At 39.4% G+C, this 21,112-nt stretch overlaps 1 protein-coding gene across 5 annotated transcripts in view; it reads right to left on the reverse strand.

The window, feature by feature from the left end:
- The window catches only part of LOC112258082 (calcium-activated potassium channel subunit alpha-1), a 222,235-nt gene that overhangs the window by 39,356 nt on the left and 161,767 nt on the right, over positions 1–21,112 (reverse strand). For all 5 annotated transcript variants that reach the window (XM_042326592.1, XM_042326589.1, XM_042326586.1 and 2 more), the window contains exons 10-18: positions 20,731–20,841; positions 20,068–20,173; positions 15,469–15,551; positions 15,126–15,195; positions 14,778–14,933; positions 14,344–14,453; positions 14,085–14,153; positions 13,122–13,208; positions 12,606–12,682 (exon numbers count right to left, since the gene is read on the reverse strand). In XM_042326592.1, the coding sequence (XP_042182526.1) occupies positions 12,606–12,682; positions 13,122–13,208; positions 14,085–14,153; positions 14,344–14,453; positions 14,778–14,933; positions 15,126–15,195; positions 15,469–15,551; positions 20,068–20,173; positions 20,731–20,841 (869 nt within the window). The remainder of the gene's footprint in view (positions 1–12,605; positions 12,683–13,121; positions 13,209–14,084; positions 14,154–14,343; positions 14,454–14,777; positions 14,934–15,125; positions 15,196–15,468; positions 15,552–20,067; positions 20,174–20,730; positions 20,842–21,112) is intronic.

Consider the following 21,112-nt stretch of genomic DNA (forward strand, 5'->3'; position numbering starts at 1 on the left):
GATGGCAGGATGAGAGGAGGAGAGGAAAGGCAGCAGGTTAATGGCAACACAAGGTTATTCTGTACCTAGGGAGGAGGATGGGGCTGGGGAATACTTGGGAAGGGAGTAGCTGGGGAGTCAGACTCTAACTACCACATCACTGACTGGTACTACTATTCTATAATCTAAAACTGACCAATGTAGCTAAATCCTATTGTGGGCTTTAGTTTGAAAACATTCATTGATGCTAACTTGTGTTCTTATGCACATAAAATGAGGATCTTCAGTCAGTAGCTATCTTCTGAGACTAGTGGATGTAAATATCAAAGGGTCAATGATGACACTCAAGGTCATGGATGATAGATGCCCGGAGGTGAAATACACTGTACTCAATACTTGCATATAAAAGGTGAGTGGATGGGCTACTGTATTCATTGTGTAGTGTATCACAGTTATACACTGTTATAGTATCACAGTTACACCAAAGGTATACCACATGATATAGTATGCAGCCTAAAGGTTTAAATAAAACAGTTTGCTGGTTTTGTGATGAACATGAACTGTAAGCATTTGACAACCCTAGCAAAGCAGGACTGTGGAATCTCAATGTTATGCCAAAAGCTATAACGCTACAGTATATCTTTGTCATCTTGACATAGATCCTCAGAAAAGTTCTCATGATGTAGCCCCTGGATGAGATGTTAGCCACATACAGTACAGTACACACGTAAGAGGATGGGACTGGGTACTGGTTTGGCCTGCATGGGAAACAATTGGGTTCACTTTGTTGGATTCGTAAAAAGTGAAGGTGTAGGGACTTTTGGGTAGAAAAAAATGGCACCTTCAGATTTCAAATGGTAGGGTGCTGTAACAATTATTAGTTTATAGAGTTTGGAGGACATCTGGTGGTTAGTTGCAGTAGAACTGCTTCTTTTTCTACAGAAGTCAAATATGTATCATGTAAACACCACACTCTAAAAAAAGGTTATTGAGGGGTTCTTTGTCAGGTGTGAGTGAGGGTGATAAGGGTAACAATTTTTTTTTTGCATTTCAGGAAGTTTTTTTTACTGCTGTGATGGTTGTGAAGGACCATCCTGTTCTTTCCCCCCAACATGAATGCCTTTATGCCATGAAGCACTACACTGTTAAAAAGTTACTCTAATCTTTACTCATTCCGGGGGGTTTCTTTATTTTTTTACTATTTTCTACATTGTAGAATAACAGTGAAGACATCAAAACTATGAAATAACATATAGAATCATATAGTAACCAAAAAAAAAGAGTTAAGCAAATCAAAATATATTTTATATTTGAGATTCTTCAAAGTAGCCACCATTTGCCTTGATGACAGCTTTGCACACTCTTGGCATTCTCTCAACCAGCTTCATAAGGTAGTTACCTGGAATGTATTTCAATTAGCAGGTGTGCCTTGTTAAAAGTTAATTGCTGGAATTTCTTTCCTTCTTAATGTGTTTGAGCCAATCAGTTGTGTTGTGAGGGGTGGTATACAGAAGATTGCCCTATTCGGTAAAATACCAAGTCCATATTATGGCAAGAACAGCTCAAATAACCAAAGACAAATGACAGTCCATCATTACTTTAAGACATGAAGGTCAGTCAATCCGGGAACATTTCAAGAAATGTGAAAGTTTCTTCAAGTGCAGTCACAAAAAACATCAAGCCCAATGATGAAACTGGCTCTCATGACTGCCACAGGAAAGGAAGACCAAGAGTTACCTCTGCTGCAGAGGATAGGTTCATTAGAGTTAACTGCACTTCAGATTGCAGCCTAAATAAATGCTTCACAAAGTTCAAGTAACAGACATCTCAACATCAACAGTTCAGAGGAGATTTCATGAATCAGGGCTTCATGGTCAAATTGCTGCAAAGAAAACACTACTGAAAGACACCAATAATAAGAAGAGACCTGCGTGGATAAAGGAACAATAGCAATGGACATTAGACCGGTGGAAATCTGTCCTTTGGTCTGATGAGTCCAAATTTTGATTTCTGATTCCAACTGCTGTGTCTTTGTGAGCAGAGTAGGTGAACGGATGATCTCTGCATGTGTGATTCCCACTGTGAAGCATGGACGAGGAGGTGTGATGGTGTGGGGAGGCCTTTGTGATGACACTATCTGTGATTTATTTAGAATTCTAGGCACAATTAACCAGCATGGCTACCACAGCATTCTGCAGAAATACATCATCCAATCTGGTTCGTGCTTAGTGAGACTATCATTTGTTTTTCAACAGGACAATGACCCAAAACACACCTCCAGGCTATGTAAGGGCTATTAGATCAAGAAGGAGAGTGATGGAGTGCTGCATCAGATGACCTGGCCTACACAATCACCCGACCTCAACCCAATTTAAATGGTTTGGGATGAGTTGGACCTCAGAGTGAAGGAAAAGCAGCCAACAATTGCTCAGTATATGTGGGAACTCTATCAAGACTGTTGGAAAAGCATTCCTCATGAAGCTGGTTGAGAGAATGACTGCCTCTCCTGGTTGACTGCCTCGCCTGGTTCACCAACTACTTCTCTGACAGAGTTCAGTGTGTCAAATTGGAGGGCCTGTTGTCCAGACCTCCCCCTCTATGGGGGTGACACAGGGTTCAATCCTCGGAACAACTCTTTTCTCTGTATACATCAATGATGTCGCTCTTACTGCTGGTGATTCTCTGATCCACCTCTACGCTGACGACAGCATTCTGTATACTTCTGTCCCTTCTTTGGAAACTGTGTTAACAAACCTTCAGACGAGCTTCAATGCCATACAACTCTCCTTCTGTGGCCTCCAACTGCTCCTAAATGCAAGCAAAACTAAATGCATGCTCTTCAACCGATTGCTGCCCACACCTACCCACCAGTCCAGCATCACTACTCTGGACGGTTCTGACTTAGAATATAGGGCATCTACAAATACCTAGGTGTTTGGTTAGACTGTAAACTCTCCTTCCAAAATTTCAATCCAAAATTAAATCTGGAATCGGCCTCCTAATTCACAACAAAGCATCCTTCACTCATGCTGCCAAACATACCCTCGTAAAAATGACTATCCTACCGATCCTTGACTTTGGCGATGTCATTTACAAAATAGCCTCCAACACTCTACTCAGCAAATTGGATGCAGTCTATCACAGTGCCATCCGTTTTGTCACCAAAGCCCCATATACTACCCACCACGGCGACCTGTATGCTCTCGTTGGCTGGCCCTCGCTTCGAACTGCAAAAATCACGGAAGCTGGAGACTCATATCTCCCTCACTAGCTTTAAGCACCAGCTGTCAGAGCAGCTCACAGATCACTGCACCTTTACATAGCCAATCTGTAAATAGCCCACCCAACTACCTCATCACCATATTGTTATTTATTTTGCTCCTTTGCACCCCAGTACCGCTACTTGCACACTCATCTTCTGCACATCTATCACCCCAGTGTTTAATTTGCCAAACTGTAATAATTTCTCCACTATGGCCTATTTATTGCCTCACCCCCCTTATCCTACCTCATTTGCACACACTGTATATAGACTTTCTCTATTGTATTATTGACTGTATGTATGTTTATTCCATGTGTAACTCTGTGTTGTTGTTTGTGTCGCACTGCTTTGCTTTATCTTGGCCAGGTCGCAGTTGTAAATGAGAACTTGTTCTCAAATAGCCTACCTGGTTAAATAAAGGTGGAAAAAATTAAAATAAATAATAATAATAATAATATGCCAAGAGTGTGCAAAGCTGTCATCAGGGTAAGGGTGGCTACTTTGAAGAATCTAATATATTAAATATATTTTGATTTGTTTAACACTTTTTTGGTTACTACATGATTCCATATGAGCTATTTCATAATGTTGATGTCTTCACTATTATTCTGCAATGTAGACAATAGCACAAATAAAGAAAAACCCTTGAATGACTAGGTGTCCAAATTTTTGACTGGTACTGTAACTGTCAACCAGCTGTCAGTAACTTACTGTACTTTACCTGGACTTTTCTGATTACAAGATAGCGTAATATCAGTTGACATCTGCTAAGCATTCTTTGTGGTGAACACACTTGGGACCTCACCTGGCCGCAAACAGACCTTCCTGTCACACCATCAGGTCAGTGAGAGTGACAGAGATCAGCCACAGTAAGTTCCTGGGACTTGAAGCAGGCTGACAGTAAAATATTGAAAAATAAACATGAACTACAGTACCTGGTGACCAACTGCCATTACGTTACTGGAAAATGCACAGTAACCTTAACTCTTACGGAAAAAAACACATGAATTTAATATGTGATCGCGTGATCCGTTGTGATCACTTGTGATTTAATGTGAAGTTAATGTGATAACGTGATAGATAGCATGTGACAACATGTGACAACATAAAATTACACATGACAACATGTGAGAACATGATCTCATATGAAGTGAATGTGAAATAAATGTGACAACATGAGGATGCAACATTTTAACATGTGATACCATTACACTACACGTGACAACATTTGAGCACGTGAAAACATAATCATGTGAAAAAAAATATATCACGGGGATGCAACATTTCAACATGTGATACCATTAATTACACGTGACAACATTTGAGCACATGTGAAAGCCTATATGTCAAATGCCATTTAGAATACTTTAAAAAGGCATTATTGACATTCATTCAATTTAAACAGTCATGGTCCCCTGCCGCTTTTGTCTAGTTCCCAGTTTGTTTCAGGGATGACCCCAATTATGTTTTTAGGACGTTCTCAGAATGTTGTGTTATGGTCTTCTATAGGTTTTTGTCTAAAATACGGTAAATCTAAAACTAGTTACTGTATTTTACAGCTAAATTAAGGTGTTACGTTAAAGGACAGTACACTGCAGAGATTGGCTATATATTTATTGCCAATAATACATTTCTGCATGTTGCCTAAAGTTGCAGTACAAATAAAGTATACATGCACAACAACTTAAGTGTTATTTCTATAAAATGACAGTATGCTGCTATATTCTGATTTCAATTACTGTAAAATCTTGTATCATTTTGTACTGTGAACACATTTGGGAAAAGCTGCCCAGAATCAAATAAATAATTGTACAATTATCAACACCAACGTAACATCAACATAAAACTATGCAGGGCTTAAGGACACTACAGTATACATTTGTGGATTTTAACTTGCAACCTCTTGTTAGGGAGTGCATCAATGTTTCTGCAGTGCCAGCAGGGTCATACTCATTACTTGGAACATATTTTTATTACATTTTTTATTTAACTAGGCAAGTCAGTTAACAACAAATTCTTATTTATGATGACAACCTACATATATTAACACACTCAAAAAATACGGGTATGGTTAATGTACAGTGTTGTTCCTTGGCGTACAAAAAGGTCAAAGGTACACATATAAACTCACATGGTGCAGTTTATATTTTGAATATAAGGTACAATCATTATTACACTTTAAAATATAAGTGGGGGCAGAGATGTGCAGTATTTCTGTTACATGTATTTGAAGTATGTATTTCAATTACTTCTGAGTATTTTCTATTACACTGGGCTGAAGTATACTCCAATGTATTTTGTAACAACATACTTTCAAGTGCTGTAATTCGTATTTTGAAAATATAAAATACTTTTCTATACCATTTTTTTTTTATAGTGGTTCACCATTTTGTGGCCACCTTTCACCCTGCATTGGTATCAGAATTATGATGGCACTATGGTGGAATAAGACCATCTGCTACATGAACTAAATATAATTGTGTATGTAAACATGTACAATTGCAAAAGATGCTGATTATTATTCTAATGAGCTCCACCACAAAACAAGGTTCGGTCGAGAAGGGATACAGCTTTTGTCGAAATGGACTTTTCATAGCAGGTTTTGGAAAATGTACGCATCAGGTTAATTGAATTAACGTAGCAGGTTAGGATAATTAGGTTAAACTGTGTCCCATCTAGACATTACCCCAAAATAAGGCCAATAATAGTAATAATAATACCCAGTGTGCTTTGCAGTTCATTTTGGTTCATTTTCACATACATTACATTTTGTAATTTAGCAGACACTCCTATCCAGAGTGACTTACAGTCAGTGCATTCAACTAAGGTAGATAAACAACAACATATCATATCAAGTAAAATGGTTCTGTAACCGTTACTGAGAATGCTGTTGCTGTACAGCGCATCTACTTGTAAATTTATTTTTGTATTTTTAAATACAAACTACATGTATTTCAATAAAATACATTTCAAAATACAAGTATTTTGTAGATTATTTTTGTAACATTGATCTTCATGGAAGTTTGTAATTGTGTTTTGTAATTTTTTACCCATCACTGTGTGGTGGAAAAATACTTATTCGGGGACCATTAGCATATTTGGGGGAGTGGTCAAATGTGGCCATTTAGCCAATTGCAGTTTCCCAATGACTTTAAAGCACCTGAATGCACCTGAAGCTGGTATTTCCAACTTCACAATTGGCAAATTCCTACCTCCCACATGGTTACTAATGCAGTACCATATTGAATATATTAGGTAGAAAAATGTACCATTGTACTAGATTGCACATGTACCCTTTTTGTACACCAGGGAACAACACTGTACCGTAACCGTACTCTTATATTTGATAGTGTGTGGAGATATGTTCATGTTCACAAATAACCATCTGGTGGCCCTCCAGAGACATGAATGCACTCCAGACCAAAAGGTTGCAAGTTCAAGTGCGAAGAGCATTTATGCACACAGGGCTAGATTCTATAAGATCTGCACTAATGGCCACCTGCATAGTGGTAGTTTTGGCAGTGTCGGAGGTGGAACTGCATTAGAGCTGTCAAATCCACAAGCAGTTCCCGGCCTTATACCTAAAGAGGACATTACAATTGGCTGCACAGAGCAGTTTGGAACACCGGACTGTGCTATGTGATCTACAGCTCAATTAGGCTGATATAATTGAATTTTTTTATTTTGATTTGAGTTTCATTATTTCTATATAGCCTACACTTTCTCATTATGAAATTCTAACGTGATTAGGATGGGTGTGGCTTTGTGACAATGACCACATGAGCAGCCGCTCACCGATTTGACAGGTCTAATGAGTTAAAACTCCAACACCGCCATATTTATTTTACCTTTATTTAACTAGGCAAGTCCGTTAAGAACAAATTGTTACTTACAATGACGGCCTACCCCGGCTGCCAATTGTGCGCCGCCCTATGGGACTCCCAATCACGGCCGGTTGTGATACAGCTTGGATCACCAATATGCTTGATCTGATTGAATCTAGGCCTTAATGTCAAGTGTCCCTAAGCACTGCTACTTTATCATTGGTGTTCTTTGGTTATGGTTGCATCCAAAGTGTGCTAACGAATGTTAAGGTCAATTCAAAAAGTGAATCAAATTCCCAAATAATCTTAATTTGAATTTCTGTGCACTTCCCGAATACAGTTTGTTGTATAAAGTTCAGCTGAAGAAATACAGAAAAAGTTGTTCCCACTATTTTCATCACAAATCCGTAGCTGGTAACTTACTATAAATTACAGGATTTTTGATTTTACAGTTTGTCCCAAAAGCACACCTAAACAAGTATCCTATACGTTTAAATGCAATTGCAAGTGAGGAATGGCAAGCTAAATTATGTGAAATCACATTGAAAGGTGTTTTTGAAACACTTCACATGTGAAAACGTGTTTTTGGAAAACTTCATGTGACATTTCACATGTATGATCATGTGAAAACCTGCGTTTCCGGAACTCTTTACATGACATTTTACATGTATGATCATGTGAAAACCTGCGTTTCCGGAACTCTTTACATGACATTTTACATGTAAATACATGTAAAAAAAATAATAAATTGTAACACCCTCACGTGACATTCCACATGTGAAAATGTGAAAACATGTTTTTGGAACACATCATGTGACTTTTCACGTTCATTTTTTTGTTTTTGGAACACTTCACATTAGTGATCACATGCAATTTAATGTGTTATTGCTGTTCAGCTAAAGTATGACCCCACCTGGTTGTTGAACAGACAAACTCTGGAATTTAAGTACACTGACCTTTCTGTTGCGCCACAAAGTCATTGCCATACATATTCATTACCTATAATACATCTCTGCACTCATCATTGATTTAATTTACTCATTTAATTTACTTCATTTACTTACAGTATTTCAGCAATTTGAGGGTTTTCTGTATAGCTGTCTAATGTTGGTGGGGCATATTATTCTGTTTTAATGTCACACCTGAATCACTATGATACATATAATAGTTTTTCTTCGATTGTATATTTAACAAAGCTGAGATTTAGGCCTAATAACAGTGGGTTAAGTGCCTTGTTTAGGGGCAGAACGACAGAATTTTACCTTGTCAGCTCTGGGATTCGATGTTGCAACCTTTCTGTTACTAGTCCAACGCTCTAACCACTAGGCTACCTGCCGCAATGAATAGCATTCTCACATAGGTGTTCGTTTTGTCCAGGTGAGAAAGGGCAGTGTGGAGTGCGATTGAGATTGCGTCAGCTATAAATCTGTTGGGGCGGTATGCGAATTGGAGTGGGTCTAGGGTTTCCGGGAAGATGCTGTTGATGTGAGCCATGACCAGCCTTTCAAAGCACTTCATGGCAACCGATGTGAATGCCACAGGGCCGTAATCATTTAGGCAGGTTACCTTCATTTTCTTGGGCACAGGGACTATAGTGTTCTGCTTGAAACATGTTGGTATTACAGACTCGTTCAGGGAGAGGTTGAAAATGTCAGTGAAGACACTTGACAGTTGGTCTGCGCATGCTTTGAGTACATGTCCTGGTAATCCGTCTGGCCCAGCGGCTTTGTGAATGTTGACCTGTTGAAAGGTTTTGTCCACATCGGCTACTGAGAGCGTTATCACACAGTCGTCCAGAACAGCTGATGCTTTCATGCAAGCTTCAGTGTTGCTTACCTCGAAGCGAGCATAAAAGGCATTTAGCTCGACTGGTAGGCTCGCGTCACTGGGCAGCTTGCGTCTGGGTTTCCCTTTGTAGTCCTTAATAGTTTTCAAGCCCTGCCACATCCGACGAGCATCAGTGTAGTAGGATTCAATCTTAATCCTGTATTGACGCTTGGCTTGTTTGATGGTTCGTCTGAGGGCATAGAGGGATTCCTTATAAGCGTCTGGATTAGTCTCCCACTCCTTGAAAGCAGCAGCTCTAGCCTTCAGCTCAATGCGGATTTTTGCCTGTAATCCATGGCTTCTGGTTCGGATATGTACGTAAAGTCATTGTGGGAACGACATCATCGTTGCACTTATTGATGAAGCCGATGACTGAGATGGTGTACTCCTCAATGCCATTTGATGAATCCCGGAACATATTCCAGTCTGTGCTAGCAAAACAGTCCTGTAGTGTAGCATCCGCATCATCTGACCACTTCCGTATTGTGCGAGTCACTGGTACTTCCCGCTTTAGATGTTGGTTTTAAGCAGGAATCAGGAGGATAGAATTATGGTAAGATTTGCCAAATGAAGGGCGGGGGAGAGCTTTGTATGCATCTCTGTGTGTGGAGTAAAGGTGGTCTAGGATTTTTCTTCCCTCTGGTTGCACATATGACATGCTGGTAAAAAAAATTCCAAACTGATTTAAGTTTGCTTGCATTAAAGTCCCCGGCCACTAGTAGCACCGCTTCTGGGTGAGCATTTTCTTCTTTGCTTACGGCCTTATAGAGTTGGCTGAGAGCAGTCTTATTGCCAGCTTCGTTCTGTGGTGGTAAATAGACGGCTACGAATAATATAGATGAGAACTCTCTTGGTAGATAGTGTGGTCTACAGCTTATCATAAGGTACTTCTTTAATATTAGACATCGCGCACCAGCTGTTATTGACAAATAGACACACACCCCCACTCCTCGTCTTACCAGAGGTAGCATCTCTGTTCTGCAGGTGCATGGAAAATCCTGCCAGCTCTATATTATCCGTATCGTCGTTCAGTCACGTCACGTAAAACATAAGATGTTACAGTTTTCGATGTCCCGTTGGTAGGATAATCTTATTCGTAGGTCATCAATTTTATTTTCCAATGATTGCACGTTAGCAAGAAGAACGGATGACAGTGGGGGTTTACTCGCTCACCTACGGACTCTCAGAAGGAAGCGAGGATCTGGGCCTGTTCCAGTGAAAGCAAGATATCCTTCTCGTCGGACTCGTTAAAGGAAAAAGTTTCTTCCAGTCTGCGGTGAGTAATCGCTGTTCTCATGCCCAGAAGTTATTTTCGGTCAGAAGGGACAGTAGCACCAACATTACGTACACAATAAGTAAAATCAATAAGTTACACAAACCCCAAAAAACTATCAAAACAGCACAATTGGTTGGGAGAATGTAAAACGTCAACCATGTTCTTCGGCGCCATCTTTGGTTCACTCCAAAGTAATCAGAATAAAGCAGCAAACTGTCCGTTACAGCAATAATACCTTAATCAAGCTCTAAAAATAGAGTCACTTTTTGAATATTTACTGAATTTTCACTGCAACCAGTTGCCAGAAAATGTTGAACAGTGTAATGAAGAACCCTCTGGTTCTGTCAATGTAATTAAGAACTATATACATGGTTATACCAAGAGTTATTCGAAGAACTGATGTAAAAAGGCCCAAAAAGGGTTCCTTACAGGGACAAAAAATATATATAATTGGTACTAACTAGCACCCTCTTTTTTTCTCTTGTACCACAGGAAAAACAATTGTTATGTAATTGGACTCGTTTAAGGCTACACTCTATATTTGGCTTCATCAAATACTTAAGGTTGACGGGTATCTACCCTAATGTATAGGGTTGACAAATCTACCAATCATCACGTTTTTTGTGTTCTCCTTGACCTGAGAGTATAGCGTGCAAATGAGATGTGAGTGAACGTGAAGGATGCAGGCAGAAGTGTCCACCATCGCCACATGCAACATGTGCAGTACACTCAACAATAACAAAAAAGATCGAACTCAAGGGTAGCAGGCTGTACTACGGAGGGTAGGGGGAGGACACCTATATTACTCACAATAAAGCACTATACGTGAACAGTTAAAACATTGTTTCATGTTCCAAGGCAGCAGAAAGAGAATACATCAAACATTAGCTTCAGTAGATATGGTCATCAAAGTTATATGAGACAAGCCTCTTTAAACAAGGCACAATATAGAAGAAGCCTGTTTGAAATCTTGAAAGGAGAAAATAAAAAGACAGATCACACTGTTTTTGTTGTTGTCATGACTGGTCCCAGATCTGTTCAGAATGTTTTGCCAACTTCTATAGTCATTGTAATGCCAAACATGACAGATCTGGGACCAGGCTATATGTTTCTATATCCTCATTCTCTTTATTGAGTGCTACATTAAATATGAATAAATATGTGACCCAAATGGCCACCTATCCCTTATTGTGTCCACTACTTATGACCAGGGCCCTGTAGGATCTGGTCAAACGTAGTGCAATATATAGGGAATAAAGTGTCATTTGGGAGTTAGCCCAAATGACACTTTATTAATTTTCTGTACACAGTTATTTGTGCACTGGATGCTTGTTTAAAATAATCATATGGCCTTTCCTGAGGCAGCGGTTACGGGGTTTTATCCTGTGGATTATTAATTAAGGACATAACTGGTTTAGACAAATGGCTATGTAGATCGTGTAAAGACAATGGCTTTGTTCCAAATGGCATCCTTTTCCCAACATAAGGCATTACTTTTGACCACAGTTCTATGGCTCCTGGTCAAAAGTAGTGCACTATAAAGGGAACAGGGTGTCACATGTGACACAGACAATGTAGTGACGCTATAATGTTTATGTTAATGTTGGGCTCTGCTCAAACGTCTAAACAAATACCTGTCAACGGGCATCTGAAGAGGTGTTTATTCAACAACTTTGGTAGTTATTGTACATGAATAATATCTAATAATTATAGAAATGTGTATAGTAGAACATTCAGTACAGTATAATACATGTACAGTATACACATTGTTCAAATATCTTTTATTTAAAAAAAAACTAACACCTCGATCACACCGACAGCGTCATTGCATTTTGGTACACCAGAAGTACATTCATTTCCAACGTAACGATGCGTTTGCCTTGCAGCATTCCATTGAAGAGGCAGTTGCAGTGCGCTCTGTGTGGTGCATACACGTTGGATTTATTGAACGTATGTGTCAAACTGTATGTGTCAAACTGTATGCGTCAGACTGTATGCGTCAGACTGTATGCGTCAAACTGTATGCGTCAAACTGTATGCGTCAAACTGTATGCGTCAAACTGTATGTGTCAAACTGTATGTGTCAAACTGTATGTGTCAAACTGTATGTGTCAAACTGTATGTGTCAAACTGTATGTGTCAGACTGTATGCGTCAAACTGTATGCGTCAAACTGTATGCGTCAAACTGTATGCGTCAAACTGTATGCGTAGATGGCTTAACAGAAACGGTATCAGAGATTGAATGTTGAACTTTTGTTGCACACATATCCACTGGATGCTGTGTACCATTTTGCACAACAACAAAGTAGGTGTGATCGAGGCGTAAGGCACAGTTTTATACAGTATCTATATATGCATATTAAAATATGCCTGTGCATTGAAGACAAAGCTCAATAAATATTGTTTTTAATTAAAGAACAGTAAATAAATACTTACATCGTTTGCATCCACATTTCTTTATCCTTTTGGGATCTGTGATGTCATCGTGACAAGCTTTGCAGTAAAAAAGTGCCCTAAGAAAACAGCACAGTATTAAATCATCAGCAAGTCCAAGAGTAATTGAACATACAGTAGTTTGATATCAAACTGTATTTGTAGGCTTTCTGTCTCTTCTAACAGAGGCAATTAGGTACATTTTCCTACATTTGCAGTACATTTTATCCTGATGCCTAGTCACCTTACCCCTGTACATATTTACCTCTATCACTCCACTATCCCTGCACATTGGAAATATGGTACTGGAACTGACCCTGTATATACTATACTTACTTACCTCATCGTGTTCTTCTTATTTCTTATTTTTCTATCTCATGTGTTTTTGTTCTACCTTGTTATTTTTAGTATTACATTGTTATTGATTACTACATTGCTGGGTTTAGAGCTTGCAAGAAAGGCATTTCACTGTACTTGTGCATGTGACGTTAAAACTTGAAACTCAAAACATTTACATACCTCTTTACTTCTTTGGCATCGCTGGCGATAAAGAACCCCAGGGTTCCTTCCTGCATCTTCACATGGTTCCCAGGGTTGATGAGGGTGCTGTTGTCAATACAAACAAATATACATGGTCGTCAATGACGAGAATCTTTCTGTTACATTTAACATCCTAATGCACTAATCACAAGGAATGCTACACAAGGTACTGTAGTTCCTGGGAATCAAGCTAAAAACAAATGCAGGTGTCACTGGTATTATAAAATGGCTGCCATCACCCAATGATAATTAAACAGTGAGAAGTAATGATTAGAGAACCTGCACCTATAGAGAATGGAAGGGACAATATGAGAATCCTCAGAGCTAGAATCCTCAGAGCTCACAATTAGGTTAAGATGGTACATGGCAATGTTTTCAGTCTTTAATGATTTTAGATGGAAAGTAGTCATTGATGTTTCTTTTCCATTGAGACTGTGACAGTAATTAGGCCAAGAACAACCAGCCATGCTGTAATAAAAGAAGAGTTAATTGCATAATTTCACACCTGCATACACATCAAACAGTAATCTGAAATTGAATGGAGGAAACATCAAACTATAAACATGAATACAAATCTGAATAACAAATGCGACATGGATGACTGTGGGTGTGTTTGAAAGTATTGAAGGTAAAAATAAAGAATATGGATGTCGGGGGCACACCACTTTCTTTGTCAAACTATCTGTAAACCATAAAGTGTGTCAAAAATGCCAGTGATAAGTACTGTGTATTAAGTTGAAGTTGAAATACATTACAATAGATCACAGTCAGGACAGCTGTATTGTCATTGCAGTCTGGATATTGAGGTTTACATGTAAAGATCTGGAAAATGGACAACCTGTACTGTGCTGCATATGACTTGGTTCAACATTATTTTTACAAAACAATTTCTGACAAACATCACATTGTACAATTGGCAATGTACAACACAGTGAACTTTACCTGCTTTCCCTTATATCAGACTTGTACTCGATAGCAATCAGTAGCAGCTTCAGCTTCACATAGCAGAGTCTAGAGAGGAGCATTCAAAATCAGAAATATTTATACACAATCAAAGGGATGAGTAGGAGAGAGACAGACAGACAGACATAGAGAAAGAAAAGGAGAGAGGGATGGAGAGAGAGTAAAAAGAAAAAGATAGAGGGGGAGAGAGAATATACTTGACATAGTAGGGTACTTCAGAAAAGAGGGTCATACTTACTCACAAATGGTCGGGAAGGATAAGCCCACAAAGGCACTAGACAGATACTCAGTGTACATTTCATTGGCTACTCCTTCCAGGTAATACTTCTGCCACGTGTCCTCTTCAATCTGAAACAATAACAGATAAAACATGGCTTGCAAAGGTACAGTATTTTATCATGAACATATTTCACTCGCACAAAGGTTAACAAAGTGACCATAAAGCAAATAACACTTTAAGAGTGTCTGTACTGTAGGGTGTATACTTAAATATAAGACAAGTATTCTGAAAATGCAAATACAGTCAGACAACGTGTGAACATTACTGTACTAAAGGCTGTGGAAAAGTAGAATAATGTTAGTTCAATATCTCTGGCTCTTCCTGGTCCTTCGAGACGGATTTAAACGGACGAACTAATGATTACAGTCTCTTTGGCTCTCCCTAACGAGTACCTTGATGAAGGACCTCATGGAGAAGAGGTTGGCCAGCATGGTGGACAGGCCCTGAGCCAGACAGCTCTGTGCTATGAAGCCCAGCTTCAGCTCAGCAAGGCAAATGGCATCGTCACCCTCCTTCCAGTTCCAACTGGGAATGTTCAAAAGGTGGGCCTGGGGACACACATGAAAGGTGGAGCGAGATTAGGGTTCTAAAATTCTCGTACATTTCCTGAATTTTGCAACAATCTATACAAGGGAGGTGCAGGAAGAGCATCAGTAGAGAACTCATGTTCGCCTGCCTTCGCTGAAGTTCAATGACACAGTGTAATAAGTAGCACTCTGAAGGGTTTGTACTGTACACACCTTGTTGTGGTACTGCAACATCTGGGTAATGATTCGGATTTTTGGGTGGTAGTTCTTGATGGATATCACCCTGGAATATTGTTACAAGAAACAACTTAAGACCCATCTAACAAATCTAGGACACAGTAGTAGTAACACACTTGCTTAGGGAACTTGAGGTTAGACATTGGTATGTATTATCAATGCATTTCTCCAGAATACATTTTCACGTGCTCTCAAGCATACTGTACTTGCGTAATTTATCAAGGTGATAGAACATGGAATAACTTTTGTATATCAGAATACATTTCCATATTTCCAATACACAGTTATACAACACAGCTTGGTTAAGTTGTCTCTGTACCTCATGATGTTGGAGGCATCCTCAGCATCAGGGTCTGCACAGTATTTATTAGCTAGGATCAAACAGGCGTCTGCTGACTCTATCTGAGGGCGGTAGATGACAGAAACATATGACCTGACTCTATACAGACACTGGTCAAAAGTTGTGCACTACTGTACGTAGGGGAATAGGGTGGCATTTGGGAAGCAGATAGACTTAGGACATTAGACTGATGCCAACCACCCAGGTGCTCCATCTGTAGAGACACTAGAAATCATAACTGCATTCACTCAGAGCTATGAACAGCATTGTACGTCACCGTGCGTTAATTTCTAACTTCAGTCAAAGTATATTGCTCTCTTATTTACCCTTATTAGATATCAATAGCTGTGTCCGAATACCCATACTAAATAGTTGGCATTGTGGGTTTTACGAAAATATAAAATGTTATACTATGTGAAATTCCCAAAATGTTGTATGCTTTAAATGCCAGGATGTCATACCCATGTTGGCTTTTCATCTAGTAAAATTCACTGCACACTATTGAGGAAGAGATTAGTCTTTCGAGACCCACGTGTGTTTGACAACAGCTGATATTCAGATATGGTTTCACGCTGTACCCAAAATGAGCGAATGGCGGTAATCAACGCAATTGTGCATTAGATTATGCATTCTCAGTATGGATGAGCCTAGTATGTTGATATTTGTTGCTTACTGCATTCAATTTTACTAAAAACAGCCCTTCTAATGTTGTAAGATTTGTACATATTATGCCGTTTTAGTGTGTAGTAAGCAGCACAGATTTCAGGCACAGCCAATAACTTACCTGGCTGCTAAATTATGTCTCAATGAATGTTTGACAGTAAAAAATACAATATACACAATACCGTTCAAATGTTTGGGGTCACTTAGAAAAGTCCAGGATTTTGAAAGAAAAGCACATTTTTTGTCCATTAAAATAACATCAAATTGGTCAGAAATACAGTGTAAACATTGTTAATGTTGTAAATGACTATTGTAGCTGGAAACAACTGATTTCTTTATGGAATATCTACATAGGCGTACAGAGGCCCATTATCAGCAAGCATCACACCTGTGTTCCAATGGCACATTGTACTAGCTAATCCAAGTTAATCATTTTAAAAGGCTAATTGATGATTACAAAAACCTTTTGAAATGATGTTAGCTCAGCTGAAAACTGTTGTCCTGATTAAAGAAGCAATAAAACTGAAGGATTCTTTAGACTAGTTGTGTTTCAGGAGCATCAGCATTTGTGGGTTCGATTACAGGCTTAAAATGGCCAGAAACAAAGGACTTTCTTCTGAAACTCGTCAGTCTATTCTTGTTCTGAGAAATGAAGGCTATTCCTTGCGAGAAATTGCCAAGAAACTGAATATCTCGTACAATGGTGTGTACTACTCACTTCACAGAACAGTGCAAACTGGCACTAACCAGAATAGAAAGAGGAATGGGAAGCCCTGGTGCACAACTGAGCAAGAGGACAAGTGCATTAGTGTCTAGTTTGAGAAACAGATGCCTCACAAGTCCCTCAAATGGCAGCTTCATTAAATAGTACCCGCAAAACACCCGTCTCAACGTCAACAGCCGTTAGGGAGGAGGTCAGAGACCTGTCCAGATGGTGACAAAATAACAACCTATCCCTCGAAGTAAGCAAGACTGAGGAGATGATTGTGGACTACAGGAAAAGGAGGACCGAGCACACCCAATTCTCATCGACGGGGCTGTAGTGGGGAAGGTTGAGAGCTTCAAGTTCCTTGGTGTCCACATAACCAAAAAACTAGAATGGTCCAAACACACCAAGAGGGTCGTGAAGAGGGCACGACAAGGCCTATTCCCCATCAGGAAACTAAAAAGATTTGGCATGGTTCCTGAGATCCTCAAAAGGTTCTACAGCTGCAACATCGAGAACATCTGGTTGCTTCACTGCCTGCTACGGCAATTGATTGGCCTCCGACTGCAAGGCACTACAGAGGGTAGTGTATACGGCCCAGTATATTACTAGAGCTAAGCTGCCTGTCATCCAGGACCTCTACACCAGGCGGTGTCAGAGGAAGGCCCTAAAAATTGTCAAAGACCCCAGCCACCCCAGTCATAGACTGTTCTCTCTACTACCGCATGGCAAGCGGTACCGGAGTCTAGGACAAAAAGGCACCTCAAAAGTTTTTACCCCCAAGCCATAAGACTCCTGAACAGGTAACCAAATGGCTACCCGGACTATTTGCAATGTGTCCCCCCAACCGCTCTTTTACGCTGCTGCTATTCTCTGTTAATCTTATATGCATAGTCACTTTAGTCTCTATACATTTATGTACATACTACCTCAATTGGCCCGACAAACCAGTGCTCCCACACATTGGCTAACCGAGCTACCTGCATTGTGTCCCACCACCCTCTTTTACGCTACTGCTATTCTCTGTCCATCATATATGCATAGTCACTTTATCCATATCTACATGTACATACTACCTCAAACAGCCTGACTAACCGGTGTCTGTATGTAGCCTCACTACTTTTATAGCCTCACTACTGTATATAGCCTCGCTACTGTTATTTTTCACTGTCTATTTACTGTTGTTTTTATTTCTTTACTGACCTATTGTTCACCTAATACCTTTTTTTTGCATTGTTGGTTAGAGCCTGTAAGTAAGCATTTCACGGGAAGGTGACCTGTTGTATTTGGCGCACGTGACAAATATACTTTGATTTGAACAGTGAAAAGGTGACTCCGGGATGCTGGCCTTCTAGGCTGAGTTGCAAAGAAAAAGCCGTATCTCAGACTGGCCAATAAAAATAAAAGATTAAGATGGGCAAAAGAACACAGACACCGAACAGAGGAACTCTGCCTAGAAGACCATTTGAGGTGATTTGGCCAGTCATTATGGTCAAACAGGTATATTTTTGTTTCATCAGACCAGAAGACATTTCTCCAAAAAGTACAATCTTTTTCCCACTTTTTTTTGGTTACTACATGATTCTATATGTGTTATTTCATAGTTTTGATGTCTTCACTATTATTCTACAATGTTGAAAATAGTACAAATTAAGAAAAACCCTTGAACGAGTAGGTGTGTCCAAACTTTTGTCAAACCTACTAGGCAGAGTTCCTCTGTCGAGCGTCTGTGTTCTTTGCTCATATTTATTTTTAATTTTTATTTGCCACTCTGAGATATGGCTTTTTCTTTGCCACTCTGAGATATGGCTTTTTCTTTGCAACTCTGAGATATGGCTTTTTCTTTGCAACTCTGAGATATGGCTTTTTCTTTGCCACTCTGAGATATGGCTTTTTCTTTGCCACTCTGAGATATGGCTTTTTCTTTGCAACTCTGAGATATGGCTTTTTCTTTGCCACTCTGAGATATGGCTTTTTCTTTGCAACTCTGAGATATGGCTTTTTCTTTGCCACTCTGAGATATGGCTTTTTCTTTGCAACTCTGAGATATGGCTGAGATATTTTTCTTTGCCACTCTGAGATATGGCTTTTTCTTTGCAACTCTGAGATATGGCTTTTTCTTTGCAACTCTGAGATATGGCTTTTTCTTTGCCACTCTGAGATATGGCTTTTTCTTTGCCACTCTGAGATATGGCTTTTTCTTTGCCACTCTGAGATATGGCTTTTTCTTTGCAACTCTGCCTAGAAAGCCAGCATCCCGGAGTCGCCTCTTCACTGTTGACGTTGAGACGGGTGTTTTGCGGGCCATTTGAGGACTTGTGAGGAATGTGTTTCTCAAACTAGACACTAATATATTTGTCATCTTGCTCAGTTGTGCTCCGGGGCCTCCCACTCCTCTTTCTATTCTGGTTAGGGCCAGTTTGCGCTGTTCTGTGAAAGGAGTAGTACACAGCGTTGTACAAGATTTTCAGTTTCTTTGCAACTTCTCGCATGGAATAGACTTCATTTCTCAGAATGAGAATAGACTGACGAGTTTCAGAAGGAAGTTCATTGTTTCTGGCCATATTGAGCCTGTAATCGAACCCACAAATGCTGATGCTCCAGATACTCAACTTGTCTACAGTTTTATTGCTTTTTTAATCAGGACAACAGTTTTCAGCTGTGCTAACGTAACTGCAAAAGGGTTTTCTAATGATCAATTAGCCTTTTAAAATGATAAACTTGGATTAGCTAACACAACGTGCCATTGGAACACAGGAGTGATGGTTGCTGATAATGGGCCTCTGTACACCTATGTAGATATTCCATTAAAATCAGCTGTTTCCAGCTACAATAGTCATTTACAACATTAACAATGTCTACACTGTATTTCTGATCAATTTGATGTTATTTTAATGGACAAAAAAAGTGTGCTTTTCTTTCAAAAACAAGGACATTTCTACGTGACCCCAAACTTTTGAACGGTAGTATATATATATATATATATATATATATATATATATATATATATATATACACACATACACATATATATATAAACCCTTGTAAACGCTTTATAAAAGGTTACCATATTGTAAAGTGTGAGCAAATGTTCTTATACAACAAGCACCTGGAAAACTTATTGAAGAGTTGGACTGTCAAGGCCCTTTTCTCCATTAGTAGCTGAAAGAAATAAGTCAGGTTAATACTCATTAAAACAGGCCGGTTACCTTGACTCTGGCCAGGTCATGTGGGTTGAGAACAGATCCCTGGTAGAACTCCACCTGGGTGAAGTGGCGTTTAAACAAGGCTTCCAGCTCAAGATTAGGGGAAATACTGGGACACAAAGTAGAGTTTGTTAATGTTAACCAAGGCCTCCACTTCACCTCAAGATTCGGTTTAGTACTGGGACAGAAAGGAGAGCGACCTATGTGTTAATGTTAGGGGGCTGAGTGAGGTCTCGTCTCCTCAGCAAATCAAAGTGCAATTTATTGTGTAGTATTTGAAATGTAATTTATTCTAATGTATTGCTATAAGTAGTATGCTGGTGTACCGGGCAGGCTCAGCGCTACCAACGGTTTCCATGGATCTGGGTGCTTTTTAGGATATAGTCATTGTAGAGTCTGAGTATTCCAAAAAAAGGAAAGGTGGTGGCAGTTCCCGAAAGGTTGTTGGGAGTCATTTTTGGGAGCTGCTATCACCTTTCCTTCTCTGAAACACTCAGTATTGTTATGAGTTTTGGGGCCATTTTTCCAGACCCAGATTAAACATAGTGGTGGAATTAAACACACTTTCAATATCCCATTGAGTATGGTTTTTAGTCCAGGACTAGGCTTAATCTGGGTCCTGGAAACTGGCCTGTAAAGTGTAAGGAAAAAACATGGTACACTTACTTATGGAGAAAAACAATTTCTACATTGACATCATCCCTGTCCTTGTGTAGGAAGTCTTTAAGGAAGTTGGACACACTTTCAAGTGTTATATGACCACAGACCACGATGTGCCTATAGGAAATAAGATCCAGGAATAGTCATAAGATTTAAGCTATGGTTTGCTAAAAGCTGCAGCCAAAATAAATACGCTGATAAACTACTGATAGATGTCAGTGTCACATTCCTTCTTGATTCTGAAAAAAAAAAAAATTATAAGTTGGATCTGACAAAAAAGTATTGTCCACACCACAGTATAGTCAATAAAAAAGGACCTCAAAAATGTGGTTTCTGTGTAGAAAATGAACACTGCCAGCCCATTGTTAACTTCCCCCCCAAAATACAT

This window comes from Oncorhynchus tshawytscha, linkage group LG01 (genome assembly GCF_018296145.1).
Source record: "Oncorhynchus tshawytscha isolate Ot180627B linkage group LG01, Otsh_v2.0, whole genome shotgun sequence".
Taxonomy (NCBI): Eukaryota; Metazoa; Chordata; class Actinopteri; order Salmoniformes; family Salmonidae; genus Oncorhynchus; species Oncorhynchus tshawytscha.